This window comes from Sylvia atricapilla, chromosome 7 (assembly GCF_009819655.1).
Source record: "Sylvia atricapilla isolate bSylAtr1 chromosome 7, bSylAtr1.pri, whole genome shotgun sequence".
Classification (NCBI taxonomy): domain Eukaryota; kingdom Metazoa; phylum Chordata; class Aves; order Passeriformes; family Sylviidae; genus Sylvia; species Sylvia atricapilla.
Window position 1 is genome coordinate 8095108 of NC_089146.1, and position 25939 is coordinate 8121046.

Sequence of the window (25939 nt, forward strand, 5' to 3'; positions counted from 1 at the left end):
GTCTGTTCTCCTTTTGTCTACAAGGGTGCACTGATGTTTGAAGATCTTTAAAAAGACGGGGCCTTAAGATAACCACCAGTTTTATGCACAGTGGAGCATATGCAGTGTCCTGATACTGTGCTTAAATCCTGGCCAGTACCCTTTGAGAACCTGCACCTCAGAAATGAGGGAACTGCTGGGTGATGAAGTGCTGAATTCTGTATCTTGGGAAAGCATAAGCAAAGGGACTTACTCTCTGTGTTTTAATGCCTTTGTGTTAAGACAATTTGAAGCACAATTAAGAGTATCTTTTTTAGATCAAAGAGGTATCCCTAAAGTCCTTATTGCATAAGGACTCTGTGGATGGCACTCTAGTGAGAAGTGAGCCCTGCTTTTAGGCGAGGTGTTAAAGGGAGTGAGTTGCTGTTAATCCTCTGCACTGTTCCTCCATGGAAGCAAATAAGCAACTTAAATGGAGACACTGGTGAAGAGATGAAGGGGTGCCATTTTTTCTGGGACTCTGGGAACCATTCCACTGTCCACTTAATAGCTTGGCTAGAGCTTCATGTTTGAAGGCTGAGAAGAAAGCTTCTCCTAGCAGAGGTCATGTTTACCTGATGTGAAAGAAGGGATATTTGGGATGTCTAACTTCCAGCAAAAATAACAGCTGCTCTACCTTAACATCAAGAGAAGCTTGGAGACAGGGAAGCAGAAAGCAGAAAGGTGGTAGAGGTTGAAAGGAAGATTATTTTTGAAATTAGTTAAGCCTACAAGATAAACACATAGTTGCTTGAGTGTCTGGAGACCCCTTCCTAACTTTCACGTGTGTGAGTAGGTCTGTGACTGATGGAGCACTTGAGGTTTGTTGTGCAGAGTAAGCTAGGGAAGTGTTAATTCTCTGTGAACCTTTGGAGAAGAAAAGTCATGGAGGGGGTGAAAATGAATCCCTCTCTATGAAGGAATGTTCCTGGTAGTGATGAGGAAATATTGCTGCCATGATGTAGCAGGAATCCTCTGTACAGTCTGGTTTAAACCCTGCTCGGCCAAGATGGGCTCAAATAGGAGAGGGAGCAGAAAAGGATGATTGGGATGGTCAAGGGGGATGCAAAGCCACTGAAAGGGAAATAGGCAATACTGGCTATGCATTGTTTGGAATGAAGCCATTGAAATGAACCTCTGTCAATACTTCCCTGTGAGGGAGAAAACACATTTAAATTTAAAACCAAAACCAAGCCCCAGCAGCATTAGCAAAAGCAAGAAGTGGATATTAGCTGATCAGTAACAAATTTAGTCTAGAGATAAGGCACACCATAAGAACTGTTTCTCATGGAGAAGGCTGAAAACTGGCACTGGAGCAGTGCAGTGTCTGTAGTCGTGGCTGTAGGATGTGGTGGGTTTGGCACCGGTCTGGAGCACCCAGGACAGACACAGCTACAACTACCATTGTTCAGCTCACAGCCTGTCAGGCTGCTGGAGGTTAAAAGGCTCTGGAGATTACCTTCAGTGATCAAAGAGTGCAGAGCTCTGTTGAAACAAAGTTCACTCCAGAAGAAAACCTGGAAAATCTTTTGGCAAGCAAGGGTATAGCTGGAGCTCCTTGTGCCTTGTAACAGATTTCTGGAACACGGGGGCTTGCCTGTATCTCGTGTGAATAGAACTTTTTGCTTCCTAAAAAGTGCCACATGATAGTTCTCACTGAAACACAGCGAGGGGAAACTTAGTAGCTGTGAGTGTGTGCTGAATTTGCCTGCCATGGGGACCGGCTGTTCTCCGTCTGTGGAAGGGAGTTGCTTTCTATTGATGTTTTAAGAAGGTGTCCCTCTCTAAATCTGTGAAGTGTTATATTTGATTTGGAAAATCTCTGTTTATCGTGCTAGTTGTTAATAAAAACACTGTCTGCTGGCTTTTAACTTCATGGACATCTGGACAGGAGTGATCACCATGTGTTGAAATGCAGCTTCATGAACCACTCCCATTGTCTGAAATACCTTTTGATACAGTACACAGGAAGAGCTGGAGGTGCCTTGATTTAAAAATTGATGACTTTTATCCTCTAATTGCAGGTGTCCATCTGAAAATGACTGTTGAGAATGAAAATGACAGAATTGTGGATATAGGTCAACTGCTTGAGACAAACATGTCCGAACAGTACATGTAATTTATTTAAGTCTTGTCTTCCCTTAAATAGATTATTTTTTATCTTAGGTTTGGCCAAATAATGCTTCCTTTTCCCACAGCACTTACATCCAAATTCTTCTATTTCTTTCCATTATTAAAAAATAGCAGTGTCTTGCTGGGCAGAAATTAATGTGCAGAATAGACAGTGATGGCAAATGGTAGGGTGAAACCTTGCACTACTGTTTTACCTTGGCAGCTACTCCTGGGAGAAATGGGGCTAGTCTAGTCGAGTCTGACTTCCTGCAGGTTTTTCTCTTGTGATGGATTGACTTGCAAAGAAGTAATAATTTCCACTTGAAGCTTTTTCTGCAGCTAGGGAATTTTGCAGAGCAATTTTTCTGCTCTGTGGTACTTAATGAGGGGTTTGTTCTCCTTGCAACCCATGTCTCAGATGGAATGATTATGCTCAGATCTCCTCTCCTGCCTGCTTTTGTGTGGAAAATCAGCTGTTCTGTTGTCCTTTACTCTGTCTTTTTGAGTGAAATTCAACATTAGATGTGTCTGAGAGAGTAGATGTGTAGACCAAGAGATGTACAGCTGTCACGATTTGTCTTATTTTCATAAAATACTAGGCTAAAAACATACCAAACTTTATTTACAAATAGTACAAGGACAGTGAGGTTTCGAGGAAGGGACATTGCAATATGCAAGAATAAGATCTCTGTTTGGGTGACTTATTTTCCTCCTGTTTTAAATGGAAAAGGACATGGAAATTTTTGCTTTACCCGGACTTTTACTTCTTGGGAGATAATATGGGTGCATGGAAACTGTGTCAGCCTGTGAGTGCCAGCTGCTCTAGGAGTTAGGGTGCACTCAGTCACTGTGTCTGACTTCATGCTGCATGGATACAGGCACCAATGCTTCTTCTGGGATCTGGATTTCCTGAAGCTCCTGATTAGGTTTGTGTTCATCTGCGACCGGTTCTAAGCCCGGCTCAGTCACTGTTGTGACCACTTTCTGTGGCTGCTTTTCCTTCTGCTGTTGGCAGCTGAGTGAAGCTGGGGTGTTACCTGGCCTGTTACTTCGTTTTCTGCATATCTTCAGGGCTTATCACCCACTGCTTAACAGGCAGCAAAGCATTTGAGCAGAAGATTAGCCTGTACTCTGGTATTTTAACCCTGTAGTATTAGGACATCTCTTAGTACTTACCTTACCAACGATGCACATTAGTGTTCACTCCAGTTGCTACACCACGAGCAGTTCTTTTCCTGTATCAGGGCTGTGTGGTTCCCGTGCTGGCTGCAGGAAAGCAAGGTCTGATTTCTGCCCATGTGCTTGTGTGGAACAGAAAGTAAAAATCCCATTTTAATCAAAGATCTCGATTACAGCTGATTGCTGGATTGCTCCAGGGGGGCTGAAACCTCAGCTGTAAGAAGTGATTTGACACCGTGAGCACTGATTGTCTATAAAAGTGTTTTGTGGGGATCTGCTACTGACACCTCTTTTGAATCCAAGCTCTGGTGTGGTGGCAAGCTACTGGTGTGTGACATACAGCAAACAAAGGAGATCTCCTAATATAAATAAACACTACCTTGTTTTTTGTGCCCCTGTTCTGCAAACGTAACCTTTGGATTGGGCAGGATCCCCCAAAATTGGCTGAAAACTTTTAGCGGCAGCTTGAAAGATTTTCTTAATCAGTTTAAAAGGGCATCTGCTAAAAACTGCTTAGTGGAGTTTGGTTGTCCAGTAGTAAAAGATTTTTTTTTTTTTTCCCTGAAAGAATGAGGGTGTTTTCTATGTGTCGATACCCTGTCCTGACAACTTTTTGAAAGTTGTGTTGTCCAAAGAACACTGTCAGTCTGAAATCTAGTCTTTGGTTTAGGGGGAGAAGGCAGGACCTTTGACAACTTTTGGCTTTGCACTCACATTTTGTTCCTTATTTTGAAAAAGACTCAAGGAAATCTTAGCAAGGTGTATGTGCCAAAAATTGACCTCCTTTGTTATTGAATACTTTATCCCTTTCTGTAGATGTGGACCTGGAATGATTACAAAACTCTGTGGCTAGGCAATGACTAAGAGAAGCCTAAATATAAGAAACCACCATGGATCCCGTTTCTGCTGAACTCAGTGGGAATTTAACCAGAATTTTGGACTGTAAATAGCCTTGGTAGTGAAGACCTATTTCTAGATGCATTGAAAACACACAAGGTGTTTTCCCCATTAAACTAATTAAAGGAAAAATAAAAATAATAAAAAAAAAAGATTCCAGAATAACCATTTACAAAAAGGCCACTTCACACCTATATTCTTCGAAGCCTGTCAATATAATCCAAAATGTAAAGGAACATTTGCAGGATAAAAAATGGAGTAGCAGACATATTTTGACTGTATTTTCACAGCTGCTAAAGAAGAGTGCCCTAGCAACGTTGAAAGACCCAGATGTTTTTCCCAAAACCTGATGTGACTGTATGACTGACCCAGATGAGTTAAAGCAAGGCAGAAAGTTGACTTAGGAAATAGATCAACCCCAGAGTGCGATTACTGGTGGCAGTTACCGTGTTGTGGTTGCAAAATAATTATCAGAAGTAATTTGAAGACATGTACTGCTGGGACTGTAAAGGAGGAATAATGGAATTGATATATACCCCATGGTCTCGTAGAGCAGGTAATATCCATGCTAATGTTATTCAAACTACTGGGAGAAAAATAACAGAAAGTAGCCTTAGAGAAATGCTAACACAGCCCCCTCAGGCTGCTGAATTAGTTTGGTTTTTTTTTTTAAGGAGGGCAAAGCTGTACTTTCTGCATTCATGGATGATATGATTTTGGTTTTGTGGTAAGGTACTGTGCACCTTTTCGGTGATACCAGAGTTGTTCATAGTCCCATCATAATATGAACAGAAGCATGAGAGAGGCATCTCTCACTTTAGGGGAGGTTACTGCTTAGTGTGGGTTGTAACCAAGCTGATGTAAAAATAAAAAACACCCCGCCCCCACACCAAAACAAAAACTCCAATACCCCCCCCAACGAGCCCCAAAGAACTTCAGCAGCAACAAAATCTCTCACTTTGCATTTATGAAGAACCTGAGTCCTGTTAATGAAGAAAGTTTCATCCACTGCTTACATCAGGAGGAGATAATGTCCCAGCAAAACATTTTTGTACATGTCCTAATGCAGTCTAATTACCGCACTATCAGTTTTTCTAAACTGCAGCTAAGTCTCCATTGTTAAACTATTAAAAGATGATATTGCCTCACGTGGTTGCAGCTGTTTGTTCAACAGTGCCTTAAGTGGCCTGATTCCTTCTTGAAAATTTCCCAATCTTTAGATAAACGCGTGGTGTTTGGTAGTGGAGGCCAGCGGAGCATTCGTTTCTCCTATGGAATTCTCTGGTCAGATCTTCTGTCATCTAAATTGCAGTCACTGGTGCGAAACTGCCCTAATCTGATGTTGCTAAAGGGCTGTTCCCATTTAGCTGATGCTGAATGCAAACATTCCTGCGGTCCCGATACAAATACACCCCGTAATGCCGCATTTTACTTTTGTAATTCACCAGAGCTGTTTGTTGTTAAGTGCTCAAGGAATCCGGTACACGTGTGTAATGTTCAGTGCCCACGGAAATTTAAGAGGGGTTGCACAAGGCTTCGAATAACAGCTCTCGCTTGGTAGGTAAGATGTGAGAAACAGCAGCTAATTCAAAAGCTCCGAATTATGAACTTTTCCACTTTGGAAAACACTGGTTTGTTCAGTAGGACTGCGAGGGGGAAAAATGGAATTCAGAAGCTATTCAGACACTGGCAAAAACAAAAGGAAAGATGGAGAGTCAGAGGAAGCATTTTAGTTCTTTGAGTGCTTTTACTGATGTTGCGATATCCATTAACATTCCTTCCTGCAATTTGTCTGTCACGTTCCTCAAGTCCATTTTCTTGCAGGAAAAAGTAGTGGGCTGCAACGTCGAGCTGTTTTCTGCGTGCCCTTTTCCACAGGACCCGGACAACATGTCAGAGCAACAACTGAGAGCAGTCACAGCTGGGAAGGAGGGTGCAGGTGTTCCTGCAGACCGTGGCCAGGCAGCAGCTGGGAGGGGTCTGGAGGGAAAGCAAGGGTTTCCTCTGGATGATATCAACGTTTTTTCACACATGCTGATGTCGGGAAATGTAGCTCTGAGTGAAAAGGGCATTGTAACAGTTCAGCTGCAGAGTCTGCCTCGGTTTGCCCGGTGAAGCAGCACCGGGTGTTTCCAATGAACTTGTACCTTTGGGGTGTCAGTCAGAGGCTGGTGAGACACAAGGATTGCTGGGCAGCAGCACAGGTTAAGTTTAAATCCTGCCTCTTGCTAAATTGGTACTTAGGCTTGTCATGAGCAGCCGCAAGAGATGATGGTTGCAGCCCCTTTTGGTTTGTTTTGTTTGAGTAATGACACCGTGTCCTGGCTGCTTTTTGCAGCAGTGGCCTGTCACTGTCCCCACTCTGTGTGGGCTGATTGCTGCCGGACAGAGAAAACTGGGAAGGGGTGGGCAAGCATAATTACAGCCTGACAGGGGCTCGGGATCAGACCTGGAACGTGAAATCAGTTTGAGCTCCGCTATTGAATCACTGATGTTGCACATTGTCCCTGTTAAGAGTTACAAAAGAAGAAGGGGGCTATCTTCTACAGAGAGCTGGTCATAGTGAAACCAAAGGCTTGGGTTTTATTTTTTTATTTTGTTTTTCGGTTTTAAATATTCAGAGCTTGAAGCATATGTGAGTGCATCTGTTTTGATGGTAGGGAAATTGTCCTCTTGCTACAATGCCTGGAAAAAAAAAACAAAAACAAAAAAAACAAAAAAAGACACAAAACCAAGCCACCTCTGCAGACAGTGATAGTTCCAGCACACCAAACTCTTGAGTGTGAGGTAAGAGCTGCACAGCTGTAGGAAGCTGCTGACAATTGTTTCTGTTCTGCTGTTGGAGGGTGATGTGGAAAACCTTGGACAATTCTGTAACGTGCTGTATGCCAATAACAGGGCATTACTTCATTTCCCCCGGTGAGAATGTGTGCATTTAATTGTACAAGGCATTGGGGGTTTTGCCTATTCACTGTATCCTCTTCTATTTATAGTTCTCATTAGCTCTTGTTTCAGCATGGCCAATGATTTGGCTGCTGTGGCTGTGGGATGGTGTGATTTTTAATTTGCCATCCCTCTTGCCCAAGAGGGGCAGGAAGGTTTTAGATTCAACTGGCCTGGCTGGATGGCAATCCCAGGCACTGCAAGCAAGTGGGTACAACAGTCTGTGTTTTAAAAGGCTCTGTATGGCGTGGGAGTGTGTGAATAAAAGCATTTTAAAGACATAGCCTGCCCAGCACTTCTCCTCCCAAGCATGTTGTCCAACATAAAGCTGATCAAACTGTGAAGGATTACTGAATAGACTTAAAAAAAATTTTTCTGAGAATTGAAACATGTTGCGAAAGTTCTCACTCCATTGAATTAAGTCTTAGATATGAGACTGAAGGGAGGAAGAGCAGATTTGACAACTGCCTACAGAGAAAGGAGATATTTTGAAATGCTGCTGATCTTTCCTTTAGGGACAAGGAGGGTAAATTTGGGAGAAGCCTCAAGTGGTAAGTGGGTACGGGTGAGACCAGGGAATGTTGGAGTAACAATCTGATCCCGATTTCTTAGACACTGGGAGCAGGTTCTGGTCTCATCCCTCTTATAGATCTGGTCCTTGAAAATGGTTCTTGAGGAGCATTCATCTTTTTAAAGGTGTGTGAATAAGTGCACAAGGAAGCCACTTGCTTTTATGTACTGCTCTCCCAACTGTGGTGAGCACACTGTCAGCAGTGCTGATGGGAAATAGTAACAGCTGCAAGGCATCTCTGAGTATATGGCAAATACTTGGACATGGATTTGGGTTGTTTCTGAGCTTTTTTCTGAAGTTTAGCCATGTAATGTTGCAAGAGTTTGATTATTTTTTTTCTTTCTGTGTAGTGTGCTGATTTTTGACATTTTTTTAATAAGGCTACTTCTAAAGTTAGCATTTGGTATCTTGAAAGTGCTATATATTGATCTTCTACTACATTCTTCTAGTAGGTTAATTTCAGTTATTAAGCCCTATTTAGTTGATTAATATATGTTTAAACATTGTTGGCTTCTCTTAGCAGTACTTCTTCCCCCCACCTTTTACCTCAGATAGACAACCAAATTATCCCAAATTATGGATTTTCCTTTGTTAGCTAAACTAAAGCAGGGGTTACCATTGGATTGCAGCAAAGCAAAGGGCTAACAGAATACTCTTGAAGCATACATAAGTGTAGGAGGTAATCTTTAGTTTTGCAAAGGCTAGGCTATTGAAAATGATTTTGAGCAATCAGTGTTAAATAAGTTGCCTCAGCCTGTTCAATTTTTTCATCATTTGCGTTTCCAGTATTTTCTAACTCACAAGTTAACAAAAATGTTTTAATCACTGAATGCTGTAAATTATTGTGGAAGAAAACCAACCTGAAAATTAACATTTGACCATGAAATTGAACTTTTCCAATACATTGATAAGTTAGTATCTCTGTACAGCTTCTTGATCCAACTTATAGTAGTAGATACAGTGTCTTCCTGCACCTCTTCTGCAAAACATGCCACTGAGTTTGGGAATACATGGATGTTTTTGATGGGTTTGGCTGCTCTTGCTCTTGAAATTCCCAAGCAGTGATGCATGAAGTGTGGTAGGTGGTATGTAATTTCACAATGGTAAATGAGGTATTGTACTTAGAACTTAAATTTTAGGTTTAAATTGCCCTTATTAGGATTTTTGTGTTGCCTTTTTTATATATTTGGCCACAAACCCATTATTTAATAAGTTCCATGCTTGAGAAGGGCTTTATTTTTTCAGCCTTCAAAAATTACTTGAGCTTTAGTTGATGTATGGGAAGTAATTAGGTCACTGAAACAAGATTGGTAGTTCAAAGAATTTGTCTTAATGAGATTCAAAAGTTGAAGTGATACCTCTGACAAGATTCTACAAATGTTTAAAATTTTTTTGGTGATTCAGAGAGGTGAACTTTTAAGAATAGAAGTATCTTTCTCTACAAAAATATTTGTCCGCTGTTTCTGTTTAAAATAAATGCTCTTTTGTTTGTTTAGCAGAGTTGACTCAGCTTTGGTTGGTTACCATAGTTCAGCACTGTTTTTGCATTTCCATGTGAATTTCTAGTAATTCCCAGGCTTGGTTCAGGTTTTGGGGATCTTTTTGTATCTTTTTGTTAGCTGCCTGTGGAGCTGCACTTCTCTTCGTTGAATTTGGAAACACATCAAGCGAGACTTAATTCTTGATCTAAAATCCCTCAAATGTCACTCACTGATGAAAAAGGTCAAATAACTTTTAGTAAAGTGGTGGCTGCAGGCAGAAGGGAGAGATAAAAGACTTTGCTTGTTTTAAATTAGTCATCTGATGGAGAGGTACTGTGGCAAGGTAGCACTGATTATATCAGGGAATAGCTGCTCAGTAGTGGCATTTTGGGAAACAAGAAAAAAATATTTAGAATTAAAATGTGTGGCAGTGGTAGGGGTACCAAAGACAGCCTGATGGCATTCTGTAGCTGGGAAGTGACAGCTGACTGGTGGAGTTGAGCTGTTGTTTTGTGTAGCTGTGTAGTAGTTGGTCCTTGGTTTGTGTGGTCAGCAAAGCTGTTCTCTCACCTCTGGGTCCCTGTTTGCCGGCTGCCACTGTGAATCCATCCATTTTTCAGTCTCCTCAGGAAAGCTGAAAGCAGTAACGGTGTGCCCAGAGTTCTTGGGGAGCTCAGTAATCTCCAGCGTTCGGATTGGAGGGATGAAAGGCTGGGAGGATCAAATAAGTGCTAAGTTTTGGCCTGACCTTGACTTCTTTGTCTAAATGACTTCCTTTATCAGACTTGCTTGCTTTGTTTTGTTTGATCTTGGTCCCCTGTTCAAGCCCAGCTTCTGGCTTTTGCCACGCCAGTTACATTGATGATGTGTCTCCACTTATCAGCTGGATTGTTGTGCCCCTTGAAAATGTTCTCTCAAGCAACAAAATTACAAATAAATGAAGTCATTTGGTAGCTTCATATAGCCAATACCTGCACTGTCCTGAAATACAGGCACTTTAGAGCCCAGGGTTCATGAACTAAGATCAAATACTGTGGTTTTTTTGTTTCTGAGTGGGTTCACTGAGTTGGTTTCCTTTTTAATATTAACGGAGTTGGAGAAATGCAAGTAAGGGTGAAAAAGAAATTCAGATTAGGGTTATTGACAAATTCAAACCCTAGTTTGATGATCCTGAAGCTTTTGATAAAATACAGACTTGAACACTAAAGTTATCCAAATACTGTAGTTGTGATGCCCACTGGAATCATCATTCCTGTTTCTAGGAGTTTCATGTTAATGTATAGGGGACCAGAAGGCATTGTTCATTATTAGAAGTTAAATTTTGCAGTCATGTGGACTGTGGACTTTCCTGGGTAGATGCAATGACTTTGAGAATGTTCCTTGGAAACATAATTTTAATGTAGTGTTCTTTAACTTTTATTCCTGAAGTAGTGTTAGTCGGTAATGTCTGTGAATAATTAGAATAACCTTGAACTAACTTTGCTGTTTGTTTTATTCTTGTTTCTTTTGTTTTTCCCAGGACAAAATGGCCAAAATGGAGGTCAAGACGTCACTTTTAGATGACATGATAGGGGTGGGAGATATGGTTCTTTTAGAGCCACTTAATGAAGATTCTTTCATCAATAACCTGAAGAAGCGCTTTGATCACAATGAAGTTTATGTGAGTATATGTTAAGACATAACATCCTATGGGCAGCTATGCTGTCATTCTAAAGATATGTGTTTATTTATAAGGATACACAGAGACTGAGTTCCTGAACCTTATCTGTTGTATTGGGGATGTTTTAAACCTTACTTGTGTTGTAGTCTTTCCTGTACCGCATTCTTTGCGTTTGATCTTTCCCATCTGGGATATTTTTCCTTTTTCTTTTTCCCTATTGCACGACATGGGAGATCTCTGATTTTCGTAAAGAACATTTCCAGAGCTGCTGCTGGCAGTAACTTTGATGCTCCTGTTGTCAGAGGGCATTGCAGTTATAAATAATTCACTTACAGAGAAGGCTCTTCCAGGATGTTAGAGTGGGCTGAAGCAGAAACAATACATGCTTGGAATATGCTAAGGGTAACTTAAATATTGCCTGCTATCTCTGATTTGCAAAAGGGTTGTGTTTATAAAAATGGTTGGAATTTAAACTAAATACAATGAGCCTGGATATATGTGGAAGCAATCAAAGTCTTCAAGTGTATTAATCTCTGAGTGATGATCAACAGGAGGGATGTTGTGAACTGGCAGTTGAAACACAGGCAGGGAATGAAGAGGCAAATGATGATTCCAGTTAAGCCTTTCATTTCCTGCTTCATCTCTTTGTTCCACTTTTGCTAAAATGTGCACAGTATTGTATCTGTTATACTGCTTAGGCTGTGTGAACTTAATGGTTTGTAGAGACTTTCCAAGGCTGCTGGTGAGCCTAAATGTTCAAGCCAAAGTATGTCTACGGTCTGCAAGGAATTGTGTCTGCAGCTTACTAAAATCAAATAGTTGTTCTGTACTTAATTATAATTTAGCCTTCCCCCTTTTTTAATTTTTAGAATGATTATATTTTTCATCCTTGCTAAGCTTTTGAACCATCATGGTTTCATTATACTGGAGAACAGAAAGGAGAAGGTATGGCAGAATCTGTGCTGCTTTTGCTAGCTCCTGCTATCCCTTAGTTATAGTCTGTGCATTTGTCCCTCTGCTATTCATTGCCACATCTTTGTTCTGAAATAGTTTTCTTGTTCCACCCAGCCTGCTCCCTTTTCTGGAGACATTATGTTGGTAATACCTAACTAATTAGGTTAGTTGCTCCAAACTGCTATTGTATCATTTCCATCACTTTGCAACTTCAGGTTGTACTGACAGTTTAAATAAAACAATAAAATTTGATTGAGAAAAGACTCTCAGTATCCGTGAAAACCTTGTTGAAGAAGAAACTAAAACAATGTTTATTTATTGAAACTTTTTTCCTCAATAGTTAAAAAATTAACTTCTTGTTGTTGTTGTTTTTAAACTTCTGCTATACCTTTGAGAGTTACATTTGAAAAGCTTTGTGTCTTATATTTTCCTTGTTCCTTGAAGATGGGTTCTGTTTCCTATGGAAAACTTTTGGATGTTGATACAGGCAAGTAGATACCAGACTTCTCTTTTCTGCCTTTTCATCTTGCTTCTGGCAAATCCTTCATTTTCAACAACTGCAGTAGCTGCCTCCTCTGGGATTCAGAGGGTTTTTTTCCAGTCAGTGACTTGTATACTTAACATGTTCCACATCAGTTTTAGGGTTAATACTCTATTCCTGATGCCTACAGTAATTGGGTGATTCTGAATCATCTCATGCCATTTAACTCAAGAAAATATGAAGGAAAAGAAAAGGAAAGAGAGCTATTTGCCTGGAGGTTAAAGGAGGTAGTAGCACCCAGCCCAATCTTTGGGTCATATTTGAAAGTTTTATTTAAAGCATTAAAGATGCAAACCTGTTCTGTGAGGGCATTGTGGACTATGCAGTTTCTCATGAAGGATTGCTATAAATCTTACGGGAGTGGATTTTTTTTTTTTTTCCCTTCTCTGTCAACTACTATGGATTGGGAAGTATTTAGTTACATGTTTCTGCTTAATTCAGATTGGATAGTTTTTTCTTGAAAGAAACTGAATGTTTTAATGACAAATAGGTGTTTTGTTATGAGCTAGCTGACATCTGAGGTGGTGGTAGTGAAGCATATATTTCCCCCAGTTTCTGATTCTGCTGCACCTGGCACTGATGTTCAATGTAATTATCTGTATTATGTGCTTTGGTAGGTGATTCCAGCCACCACTTTTCCCTAGCAATGTAGGATCCCTTGGCTTGCAAGTGGGAAAGCCTGTTTTTTTCAAGGTCTTAAATGCTCTGTGTGTGAATCCACAATACGAAGGCCAAATTTTGCAAATCTTTGCAAGTATCAAAATATTCACTACACACAATGGGGGGAAAAAGGAGATGTTCATGCCTGTGCCACATGCTGCTACCAAGTATGCAAGTTACTGGTGATGCTGCATGGTTTTATTTACCAAATCACTTGAGGAATATTGTTTCCTCTCCATATCAGCTAAGTTTTGCTGCCTTGCAGATTTTCATGCCTCTGTTGCATATTTCAGAAAATTTGTAAAACAGTAACAGTTGGAATGGTGCTCACTGTAACAACCACATTAATTTTCAAGTACAAACTCTTCTCTACCTTCTCCTTGTTGCCACCACTCACTGCAACTGCACTTTGCATTTCTGGTTTTGGGCTCTGATGAGGACAATGGAGCCTCTGTTACACCTGGAAGCAGGGCTTGTTTTACCATGTAAAATGTGTAGTTTGCATCCTGGGGAAACCAAATTATGCTATTCAAGAGCTGCTGCTGGTGCTTAACCAAGACTGCAGATTTTTGCTGCTGCAGCAAGCTACATAGAGAAATTGACCTCTCAGGGTCCTTTCAGAGGGTAGTGGGAATGGATTTGTCCTTTAATAGCACAGCTGTGGGCTTAAGTTCAGCCCTGATGTCAGTGTTCCACTGCAGGTATTGCCAGAAGCTGTGCCCATCTTCAAAGAACAAAGTCAAGCTGCAGCAAACCAGGCTTACCCAACATGGTTTTCTAAGCTGGTTCCTGCAGACTGAAGCCTCTGTCTGTGCTACACATGTTAAAGTTTTAAAAGGGGGTTGCAGTCGTAACCTTCAAAAGGGTTTGTTGTGAGGAATGGGACCTGTAACAAGGGTAGCTTTGAAGATGGTGTAAGGCTGGCCAGATGCTGCATGAACATGTTAGCCAGTCTTGGTAGGTAAACGCAAAAAGGGGACTTAGAGGAGAGACAGGCACAAGCTTGTTAGTAATGCCTGTTGTGACAGGATGAGGAATATTGGTTTTAAAGTCAGAGAGGGTAGATTTAGACTAGATAATAAGCAAGAATTTTTTTTATGATGTGGATAGTAAAAGACTGTAACAGGCTGTGAAGAGAGGTGGTAGATGCCCCATCCCTGGAAACATTCAAGGTCACCATGGAGAAGGACTCTGAGCAACCTGATCTAGTTGGAGATGTCCCTGCTCATTGCAGAGGGGATTGGACTAGAGACCTTTAAATACTACTTCCAACCCAAACTCTTCTGTGATTCTATGAAATGTGAGAGTCAGATCAAGCATTCACTGAACAATGCCAAACCTCTCCCCTCCCCATAGCCAAAGATGACAAGATAGTTGGGCTCATTCCACTAGAATATTTTTTGCCTTTTCTGGTCTCTTTCACGGTTGTTATATTTGATGTTGGAGATCCAGCAAAAGGAGTGCCAGCTCCATTTGCCCCTTTGAAATGCTCGATCTTCTCCATACGAGCTCCTTTTGCAAAAGCATTTCAGTCTGGATCCTCTGATGGTCCTTCTGTATCATCTCAGGCACGTTCACTGTAAGCCCTTCAGAAACACTGGCAAAGTTTCATGCCATGGTGCAAACAGGGCAATGAGTTCCCTCCCAAGAGTGAGGGCACAGACTGTGGCTTGATTACCTGTTGTTCAATTTTGTGTGTATTTGGTGGAAAGTTTAATAGACTTGGGTGTTGTGTTACATACTAGAGTGCAAAGCTGGGGGCTGTGCCTATAAAAATAAGCATGAAGGCTGGTGGAGCTGGAGTTAGGCCAAATATTCTACTAAAGACCATCAGATTCTGAAGTAATCTCATGCTGAGTGGCTTTGGGAGGGGGAGGGCTTGTGGGGTAGCACGCATGTGTTAATTGGAAATGGGAATCTTAGAGTTTAGTCATGTCTGGAAATGTCTGAGGTATGTCTGACCAAGAAAAATCTCATTAGAAAGCTGTAATTGTTTATTATATTGTTTTTGCAACTCTTAAACTTTACATTGATAAAATTTGCGTTGCTGTTCCACAAAAGTTCTTTTCTGTAACTGCTGGTAACAAAAGCCCGTGGGAGTCTTTCATTAACTTTACGAAGTAAAACATGGCTCATGGGCAATGCATTAGCAAGTAGGAAAGAATCCCACAACGTTGGTTATTTGAAGGTTTCAGGGAGCAGTTTGTGTGGTTAAAATGTGTGACCTGCAGACCACATGGAAAACTTTAAGTGCATTCATAAAGTTCAGTTTGTGTGTGATTGATGAATTTTTGACTTGTTCTGTTGAGCTCCCTCTCTTAACGTTTGTTTTTTTTTTTTTTTTTTTGTTTTTTTTGTTTTTTTGTTTTTGTTTTTTTGTTTTTTTTTTGTTTTTTTTTTTTTTTCTAAGTCAGCTGAAATATGCTCACCCAATCCAGTTCGGCAATTATTTTTCCTTTGCAGTTTGGGATGCTGACAAATGGGAGGGGGCATCTGTCTATATGTGCATTTACAGTGACTCATGAATGGTAGAGATTTTGGATAAATTGTAGCATTTCTATTAGTCTGAAACTTATTTTTATGCTGGGTTTGTTGCTCTGTGAGGCATGTGGAAGTGTCAAGGGAGGTGTGAGGAGTCTGGAGGGGAGTGGAACTGCGTAGGCTCACAGGAGTCAGCCTTTAGAGGTCAGATATGGCTTTATTCTGCTGCCCTGCACATTTTTCCCCACAATTATGTTGTTTCTTGAAGTCTTCCCAAATTTGCAGAGGTCAACATTTTGTTCCTTACAAGAAAATGTTTGTTTGCTTTTTGTTCTTACAACAAAACAGAATCTTTCTCTGATGTCAGCGTTTAATTTGTATTTTCTGATGCATGGAGTTTGTGGGCTGTTTTGGGCAGCAGCAGTCTTATGTTACTGAACATTTGTTGTTTTATCACTGAAACATTAAATATTTGGCATTCCAGGGTAATAACTCTGTTTTATCTGTTTGAGGTACCATCCCTGTGGCTGCCTTCTGCTGGCATGGCTGTTGTGGTGTGCTTGTTTCATAGACTGAGCTGCTTCCTCTTGATCTCGACTGCTTTAATATTTTAGGGTTGGCCTTTCTGCTTTTGACTTGCCTTTACTCCACTGTGTCTGTCTATACTATTGATTCATCCCATTTTCAGCTACCTTAGATTATTCAGGACTTCACTGAATTGCTGTCAAGCACCGTGGCTTTTTTCCTGCTGCACTCTTACCTGGTATTCCAGATGCTACATTTGCAAGAACAGGGTGTGGAACAGAATTATGTGAGTGAGACCAATTGTTCTGGTCTGCATCAGCCTTGTGTGACCATCCCATTGATGATGTGAAGAAGAGAGTCTTGTGATATGGGAAACACAAATGCAGCTTGCTGTGTGGTAGTAGTAACTGAGGGACTGTTGAAGTTTCACTTTATTCTCAGTTTCATTACATCCTGATATCAGCATGATCATGTTCACCTTTAAAATGTTGCAGTTGAGGCTGGGTGGGGTCCATTTTTGGGTTTTGGTGAGGGCTGTTGTCCCCTGTGGATTTTGGATACGTCATAGCTGCGTGTGTGCTGGCTGCTAGCGGGACTGTGCTTTACAGGAGTCTTTCCTCCTGCCAGATCTGACCCTGCTCCCTTGTACTTTCATGTATTTACTTGTGCTCGTCCAGTGAGTCCAGCCTGGGCTGCTGGTCTTTATTTGGGAGTTTGAGGAGTGGCAGGTGTGGTAGCTGACCAGCTTCTTAAAGGCAGGATGGTTTGAGAGCTGGATCAGAACAGCCATCTGCCTGTGATGGGAGCCCAGGGGACCTGAGTCTCCTCCCATCTCCTTCTCTTCCTCCCGTGGGGAATGCCTGTGTCGATTTGAGCAATTTTCCCATCAGTGCCTCAACAGTTTTGCCCTTTGAGGGAAGCTACTGAGTTGTAGTAATAATATTGTTGCAGCTGCCACAGGCTAGGACCTTGAAGCCTGCTGCTTCTTCAGATGGGAAGAAAGGTTTGTGTGCCCAAGGCACATCTTTTGCTGTGATAGCTTGTGGCCTAAGAAGTATTCTGCTACCCTGCAAATCTTGCTTTGCTTTGCTATCTAGATAAAAATCCCGTGGGTCCTCTGGCCCTTCACATCAACCTGCTCCAGCAAAACAAACTTTATAACTTGCCCAGAGTCAGGAGTAAGGATTTTCACAGCAGGTTGGCTGCTTTTTACCTTGAAGTGCTTTGTGGGAGGAGAGTTATTTATCTCAAGGCAGTGCTTTGTTTCCTTTCCTTTTTGTACAACTCCCATGATTCTGAGCCTCGTGTTTGAGGCACTGTTTGTAGGGCTCCATGCAGTATTTGCATAAAGGAGTAAGGAAACAGCAATAAGGATCAGAGAAAACTGAATGCATTTGGTGGGCTGTGTGTAGGGGGTCTTCTCCTCCCCTGCACATTCTTTCTTTTTACCTCTGAAGTGATGCTTTGAAAAAAGAGAGGAGAAAGTGTAGGAAATGCCTCCAGTTATAGTGTTAGCTTTGCCTCAAAATACTGTGTATTTCTTCACTAAGGTGATGATGATATTTGGGGCATTTATTGATGGTTTCAGTGCATGTTATATGAAACCAAAACACTAAAGGAAGATTAATGAAAGATTGTCAAGTGGAAAAATAGAAGCAAAAGTGTCCAAGGGCTGTAAAAACATGGCTTTCACCCTGAGGAGCATAAGCTAGCCTTGGCTGCAACATGGCAGAAGGTTCCCCTTTTCTCTCCCCACATTTCATTCATACAGAAATAATGGAACATTTTGAAATGAATGCTCTCACTAATGTTTCCACCAATGGTTTTTTGGCACAGACATAGCCAATCTCCAGCTACTGTTTGCTTGTGAAAACAAGTCCTCCTTTTCTGAAAAGTAGGCAAGCACTGATGTTCAGGGGTGTTTAAACACTGTCTTGAAAGTTTCTCGTGTCACCTTTGGGTTGACTTCTTCATTGTTTACTTTCAGGTCTTGCCTATATTTGTATCCTGTGTAGGAGCTCTTTTTGTTTGTATAAATCATCCCAAAGTAGCCAGAGAGGAGAGCAGCAGAGAGGATTAGTCAGCTTCATTAATAACAACACTGGAGTCTGTCATGATGGTAATGTTCACTGAGCAGGGCAGAGATTTCTGTGCCCTGGAGAAGCTCAGAGGAGAAACCCGATAATCTGCGCTCATGCATCCGCTTCTCGTACTCGCTCCAACTTGCAGTGTGGGTGTCTTTCCTGGCAAATGATCTGCTCTGACTTCAGGGCTTGGATCTCAAACAGGTTGCAGTGCAGTTAAAGGGCTTGGTCCTGGGCAGTGTGGGTTGCCCACAGCTTGTCCAGGCTGCTACTGCTTGCACAGTGGCTTGCAGGATCAAGCCCATGTTGAAAAATACTTTAGTTGTGTGGTTATCCTCTTTGGCATAGGTTGCCTGTGTTGTGATTGTTTGCTCTGGGATACAGATGCAGGCTTCTGCCTTCGTGTAACCTCTTGGAGTTCTGTTTCTTGAGTCATTATATCAGCCATTAGTGTACTTTGTACAGGACTGTTATTTCATCTCCTCAATTTCTTATTTTTCTTGATTGATTCTCCCTTGAGGACCTCATCCACTGCTCTTCTGGGTAGTTTTTTTACAGCCTTTGCTGTCCCGTCTAGGTTTTACAAGGCTGCCTGGCCTGGTTAATAACTGCATTAAGCACATGGAGTAGCTTACTAGGATTGGGGTTTTTTTCCTATTACAACATACAGACTTTGTCCACTGTATTTCTGGGACTAAAATGCTGTTTCCAGGAAGGTAGGCTTGAGCAAGCGAGTTTTCATCATCATGGAGAATGGTCTGTATTTGTTCAGAAATCCAGTGATATATTTCTCTGCTGAAGCTCCCAACTCACTGAAGCACAAGCAGTGTTAGCCCAGCATTGCCCCAACCTGCAGTGCAGCTGCTCAGTTTGGATCACAGGTGGAGTTTGTGTGTGCTGTTGTAAATCGGTTTCGGGAAACCCTGGAGTGTTACTGGATCCGCGTCTGTTTGTTTGTTTGTCTTTTTCAAGTACCCAGCCCATCCCTCTCCACCAAGCAATACAAACACCTCCATTGTCATACACTGGAATACAGTCAGTCAAAGCCTCAGCAGCAGCAGTGGGTTCAGGTGATTTTGCTTTTAGTCTTGATGTTGCTCTTTTTCCTTACTCTTTTCAAACATTGTCTCTTGCGACTTTGTGTTTCCAATGTGAAAAAACACAAGGGACCAGAGGCACAGTGCATTTAACTGTTTTGTTGTGGCCAACCAGAATGTAAAACAAATTTGAGCTCACAACATGATCGTTCAAATAATAGGTGATAGTTTAATACTTTACTGATCTAGCTGGTAATGCGTATTAAAATGGAAACTTCATTATAGAGTAAAGTTGTAGTTTTAAATTTGCCCAGCTCTGTTTGAGATTGAGACAGCTCAAAAAACTAAAAACATGTAAGTACAGGCTTCCTCTGCCATCTCTTTGGCTTCAGCTGTTCTGAACATGCAGTGGCACACATGCTTATGAGCTGGCAAGATACAGAACAGCAATAGGTCAGGCAAATACAAAGGAAAATGAGCATTATATTAGAAATATAATTTTCATATGTCACATTAAAAAAAACCCCACAAAACCAAAACACCGTCCTGCCTCGCCACAATGAAAACAGTGCTGGGCAAGCCTTGGTTTTGGATTAATTCCAATAAAACCAAGTCACACTTTTCTTGGATCCTACTTTATTGTCTCCTATTTCAATGAATTGATTTGGTGGCATGATCTGAAACTCTTCAAAGTTGTAGGAATCAAATGATTATTTGAGCAGAGCCATTACTAAAGGAATGTGTATTATATGTATATGGAGTATTAAAATTGGCCTGCATAAATGGAAGAATGCAATTTCAGCAAAATCTTATTTTACTAAAATTTCTTTGTTTTTCTATTTCTGTGCTCCAAAGTTTAACAAATTAAATGAACAGAGAGAAACCTTGCTGCCCCTTGGGAATTTAATGCACTTGCCATTAGCACTTGGGGCATTTTACAGCAGCACTGACTTGTGTGCAGCAGCAATTTCTCTGGGCTGTTACAGGCTACAAGAGGTAAGAAGCAGTGGGTTTGTTTTTTAGCAGAGCTGACAAAAGGGGATGTAGGATACAATTCCAAAAGGCTTGCAACAAATCCGTGTAGATGTTTAATGATTTTAACCTCTGCAGAAGGTTGCTTTGCAGAGATTGCCACAGATCCAGAAAAGCTTTCAAGGATATGGAGCGGGCTTTTATGACAGCCCCAGGTGTACAACTTCTGTGCTGCAGCCTCAGCTGGTGTCAGTAGTGTTCCCTGGCTTCTGCAGATGCAATCTCCTCTCTTCTGTCCTTTGGGGTATTGCAAGTCTACCTGTGACAGGAGGAAAAATAGCTTTATTAATATACTGTATCCCAGGGCATGAAATATTTTCCATAAGTTGTACTAGTGCTCTTCTAAAGGATCTCCTTCTGCCTGCACTGCCTCTCTCCTGTGTATCAGATCTTACTGCAGTGCTTGTGCATCCTGGCTGCAAAAGTGTCTGGAGACCTTTCACTGGGCTCACTGTAGGGTTTCTGCAGCCTCTTAGCTGGAAACGTCCAGTTTATATCAATAGCTTGCCCTAACCCTTGACTGGGAAGAGGCTGCTGCCTATACATTTCTCACAAGCAGCAAGAGCCTTGTAGTCATCCTGCTATTTGAGGTGTTTTCTCAAGCCAGTCTGCTTGGGTGAGAAAGGCTCAGAAGGCCTCGCGTGATGCCTGTAAGCTTGAAGTAGCACTGATATCTTGCCCCAAGTGGTTACACTGGCTTCCAGTCCTTGGAGGAGAAAGTGGGACATCAAAGAGGTTAAGTCATTGCACCTGGAACAGTACTTAGAAGTGATGTGTGACAACCATTAGCAGCTTTTCCAGTGGAATTGGAATTTGGAATTTTCTTCCTGCTTGAGGTGTTAACCCCTTATCTGAACAGGAATGAGTTGTATGTGTAGTTTTGGTGGAGAATGCAGCATGTGTTGTCGTTTGAGCTGGCAGAAATTTGAATGCTCTGTTTTGAAGCAGATGCTTTAGCCCATTGCAGTGTTGCCACGCCACGTGAGAGATGCACCGAGAAACGATGAGGGAGGGTCCTTTTGCATTGTGCTCTGAGCAACAGAATTCACCTTTGTGAGTTGCAATAAAGTAGAAGTTGGGAGGAAGGAGTATAATCAAGGGTCTAGTTAGCAAAACTTGAGAAGACAGCAGATCTCATCCAAACTTGCATAACGAGACCATGTCAAATCAAGAAAGAAATCCAATCTCCTCACTGTATTCTGTGTATCCATCACCAAGAGGCCACTCTTCTTCTTTCATTTTTGTCCTTAAGCAGGGCAATTCAAGAATCCCTTTAGTCCCTGGGGTGCTGTGGTATGGTCTCCCACCACTCTTGGGCATTCTGCTTACAGCACTGGAATGTTTCTGTGCTTGTCGCTCGCTCAAGGATTTAAGCCATTTATTTTGTTTGTTTATAATAGAGTTCTGGTGGGAAGACAGATGTTATGTGGGAAAGCTATTTTCCGGATCTGTTTATCCCTGTGATGTGGAATCTCACAGACCACCAGTAGCAAGTAGCTATTAGGCATCAGCTTTGAGAGATTGGCATTTTCAGAAGAGGAAATGTATTAGTTCTTGTAAGCAGCTTTGCAACAAACCCAGTGACTTCTTGGCACACTTTGGCTTGGTGTTTAAAATGGATTGGAGGTTGTCTTTGTTTCAATATAGCCATTTGACCTTTTGAAATATTAGTATTTTAGGAAATAGCCTATATTTGTTTGTATCTGGCAGTAAAGAGCTGACTTGAATTCCTAAAATACATTGTCTAAGCAGCACTTAGCTATGAAGGCATGATTCTAAATAAATCTCATTTAAATGCCTGCATTCAAAATTAAAAATCAAGGTTTTCACTCTCAATCATCTTTCTTTATCTTGATGTCCCAGGGTACTTCCAGGAACTTGGCAATTAAATGGTATTCTATTATGGCAGCAGAATAGGGACAAGTCTTTGTGTTCCAAAGAATTAACGTTTCAAAATATAGTGTTCAAGATCTGGCCTTCATCTCTCTTCTGCTGATACTTTGCTACACTGGTTTCACAACAGGCTGAGCTCACAAATTCCTAAGATTTCGGAGGAAACAATTTATTAATGTTTTATCAGAGAAGCATCCTAATTGGGGTATCTGTGCACTTGGGAGGACTAGAAAGCTTCTTGCTTTTGGGCATCTGTTTCTCTTGCCAGGAGTCTGTAGACTTCCAGATTGCCAAGGCCACTTGTGTTGAGAGAGAGCAAAGTAAATACTGCAGAAAGGCAATTTTAGCATTTCCATCCTGTTCAGCCAAAGAGATTAGACATAGTTGGAAAATTATTTCCTCCATAGGTAGAGGATGACCACAAAACTAGAACAATTTTTTCTTTATTTGAAGAGCATTTACATAAGCACACGCTAGGGTGTGTGTTGAAAGAAGCAAACCTCTTAATTATTTGGCTGCTTCTGATCCATCCCAGGAGTAGGAAACAGTACAAGGATGAGCTGTGAGAGTCTCTGGAGGCCTCATGCCACTTGTTTTATCACTGCAGTCTGGTTTATTCCACTCAGTTTGGGACAGAAGATGCCATGTGAGTTCATGGCTTGCCTGTGTGCATGTGTGTACAATGGAAAATGGGAAATATTCCTCTCTCTTTCTGTTTAGGACCAGATTTAGTAGCATTTAGCAGGAAATTGCTTTAGGCATGGAAGTTAGATCTGGAAGGATTGCAGCAATTAATATTTTTCATTTGCTATTGCAGCCTTGGCCATAATTTGGTGCTCTACTGAACAAGCTGGCCAGTAGCTTGGGCTCTTCATGCCTCTGCTCCCATTTAAAAGTGCAAATTACAGTATTTTCTCTAAGAAAGGTTGTGGGGAAAAATTGATTGTCAGGTTCTGAGATATCACTGCACAGGAGCCCTTTAGAATCATAGCACATTAAAAAAACTGTTGTTTGGTTTTGATGTTTTTTTTTTTTCTTCTGTGGTTCCTGCAAATGTAATCCAAGTAATGGGAACCTGTGGCTTTTGTGTAGAGCAAATGTACCTCCCAGGGAGCGCTGGTTACTAGAAAACCATGTTTCCTCGGGTGTTATTTATTTGTTTCACAGTTGTGGAAAGAGATACCAAACACTTGGGGGTTTATTAATCTTAGGTCAGTATCTGCAGGCAGGATGGAATGGAGTTTTAGCATTTTTTTGCCACTCAGTGCATTTGATTTCAGCCCTTGGAGCTGAAGGCACAGAAAGCTGTGGGATATGTGACAGGAGGCTTAAGGATTCTAGTTAACTGTGTCATGAGCAGACATGGGAGTCATGGTGTGCAGAACTGGTCTTCCTTCAGGCCAGCAGTGCATGGGATCCAACAGAGTGAAACAACACTTCTCCCTTTGCTTTCCAAGGGTGGCAGTGAGTACGTTTAGAATCTGGAAATAAAAATTGCCTTTCATGTCTGCTGAGAAACCGTGGCAGGACTTAGTGTCGTTTGAACTCTCACAGTAAATCTCTCCTTTGACAGATACCTGTCCTAGGCTGTTGCCCTTCAGATTTCTTCTGTGCCTGAGGCTTTGGTGAGGTGACACAAAGTTCCTCCTTGGGAAGAGGGGCACAGTCCAGTGCCAGCCTTGGCTTACGTGTGCGTGCCCAAGGGCTGCAGCAAAGCTCGTGTGACATTTGCCATGCAGATGGAGTCCATTCTTCATGAACATCTGTGTCCTTTTGCCTTTCCCTCCCTCAACTGAATTAGTCACAGAAATATAATATGATTTGCCTTTCTTTTAGAAAACGTTCATAAGAGACTTTCAGTTATGCAGAAATAGCTACTTGGTACCCAACAGACAGAGTATCTGAAAGGTGTTTCAGAATGTATGAACATATTTATTCATTGCTACAATTAGGCCTTTTTTTAAATTTTTATTTTTTGGTGGTGTTTTTTTTTTTGTTGTTGTTTGTTTGTTTCCATGAAAGTATTAAATGGGCAAATAATATATAAGCAGCAAAAGTATGTTAAAAAGAAAAAAAAAACCCAATAATTTTCTCTTTTCCTTCAACAGACATATATTGGCAGTGTGGTGATATCAATAAACCCCTACAGATCTCTACCCATTTATACTCCAGAGAAAGTGGAAGAATACAGAAACCGAAACTTTTATGAACTCAGTCCTCACATGTAAGTACAGCAAAGAAATTTTAGTTTTCATTCTGTCCGGGAACAGATGGTACCAGCTGTCTCTCTCCTCAAAAGATCTGTTGATTAAAGCAACCAAAAAGAAAATCACACCACCACTCCCCCAAAATGAATTTTTATTAGCTCAGACATATTTTAAAGTGAAGTGAAAATGAGTTACTCTTTTTCTTTCATGCACTTAGGCCCCGGTATGGGCGTTTCACAACATTTCCCCCTAAGTGTTAGCAGTAGCCAGTATTACAGCACTGTAAAGTAAGCAGTCTGTTTTCAAGGAAATCTGTTTCTTTCAAAGTCCAGACTGCCTTCTGGAAGCCTCGAGGTGTTAAATATGTTTGAATCATATAGTGTGCCTTTTGATATCTGAAACGCTTCATTTATCTTTGTGCAATGCAGAAAAAACCCCCCTCTCCTGATGAATGCAGAAGCGTGTTGGAGATGTATGAATGGTAACTGTAGGAAAGTTCAGGCTTGGTCTTCTCTCTGCTGGGTGGAAATGAGCCCATTCATAGAGGACAGCCAGAGCACCATAAATGCATAATGCAAACTTTAAGACTAAAATAGGGTGAATAATAGGACAAGGTGCTGTTTGCAGGTGTGGGTGATGTGGCTCAGAGTGAGGTCTGCATAGTTTTCATGTTCCAATAATCATTTAATCTTGCCAGTCCTAGTGGTGGGGCTGAAGCCAGCTGTTCCTCCCCTCAGTGTGACACAGGGAAGGAGAAGTGTTTCCAGTTGGTTGTGAGGTTGCACCAGACTCTTCAGCCACAAATTCAGGAGACTGACTTGAGCAATACATTTATGCATCTTCCTTCAGTGTTAACTTTTAGGTTAAATGAAAGTTATGTGTAGAAAGTGTTCTGGAAGTTATTTGGCTCAGATTAATTTTTTGCCCTAACACTTCATCTGTCACTCTCCCAGATGTGTAGTCTGAAGTGCAGACAGACCAATAATCAGATCAAATAAGCTTCTGGTAGTTCTTGGCCCTCTTGGTTCTGAACTCTGGATAAATTCAGGTTTTCTTTCTTCACAGTTTTGTTTAGCAAGCTCAATAGCTTGCTAAATTGACACAGTTCCTTGCTAAAAGAACTTTCTGCTCTGCTAATTTTGTTCAGCTGCATAAAATTTGCTGTCAAATGATGGATTATTTTAAAAATAAAAACTGCAAGTTAAAGTTTGTCTGAAAGTCAGTATATGTGCTTGGTTACACCTTGGATCAAGTATGTAGCAGTATATTGATCTCCACATTTTTCTGTCTCTGTTGAGAGATTGTTTTCCAGAACAGAAATGGTCAAGAGTCATTCTTATGTGTATTATGAGAGTTTGAACTTGGTAGAGAAGTATTTCATAAACATCATTCATCACTAATGACAGTGATTGTGTGGTCAGGTTCCTACCTCACAGCAAGGACTTCTGGAGCCCAAACACTAGAAATGTACTTTAAGAGCAGGAGACTGAAGTGAGAAAATAATGACTTTTAATTTTTGTCAGGCGATCTCAATTGTTTGATAGTAATAGATTTTCCTAGCAAGTTTGGATAGAGTTCCAAGCTAAGAAAAGTGTAAGCCTTATTTATTTTGCACAGATATGATCTCTTCACAAATTTTCTTTATTTTGTATTGCTTCTGTGTG

At 41.2% G+C, this 25939-nt stretch overlaps 1 protein-coding gene across 4 annotated transcripts in view; it reads left to right on the forward strand.

The window, feature by feature from the left end:
• Positions 1 to 25939, forward strand: part of MYO1B (myosin IB) — a 200390-nt gene that overhangs the window by 98180 nt on the left and 76271 nt on the right. For all 4 annotated transcript variants that reach the window (XM_066322539.1, XM_066322538.1, XM_066322540.1 and 1 more), the window contains exons 2-3: positions 10721 to 10861; positions 24177 to 24292. In XM_066322539.1, coding sequence (XP_066178636.1) covers positions 10727 to 10861; positions 24177 to 24292 — 251 coding nt within the window. In that variant the 5' untranslated portion in view covers positions 10721 to 10726. The remainder of the gene's footprint in view (positions 1 to 10720; positions 10862 to 24176; positions 24293 to 25939) is intronic.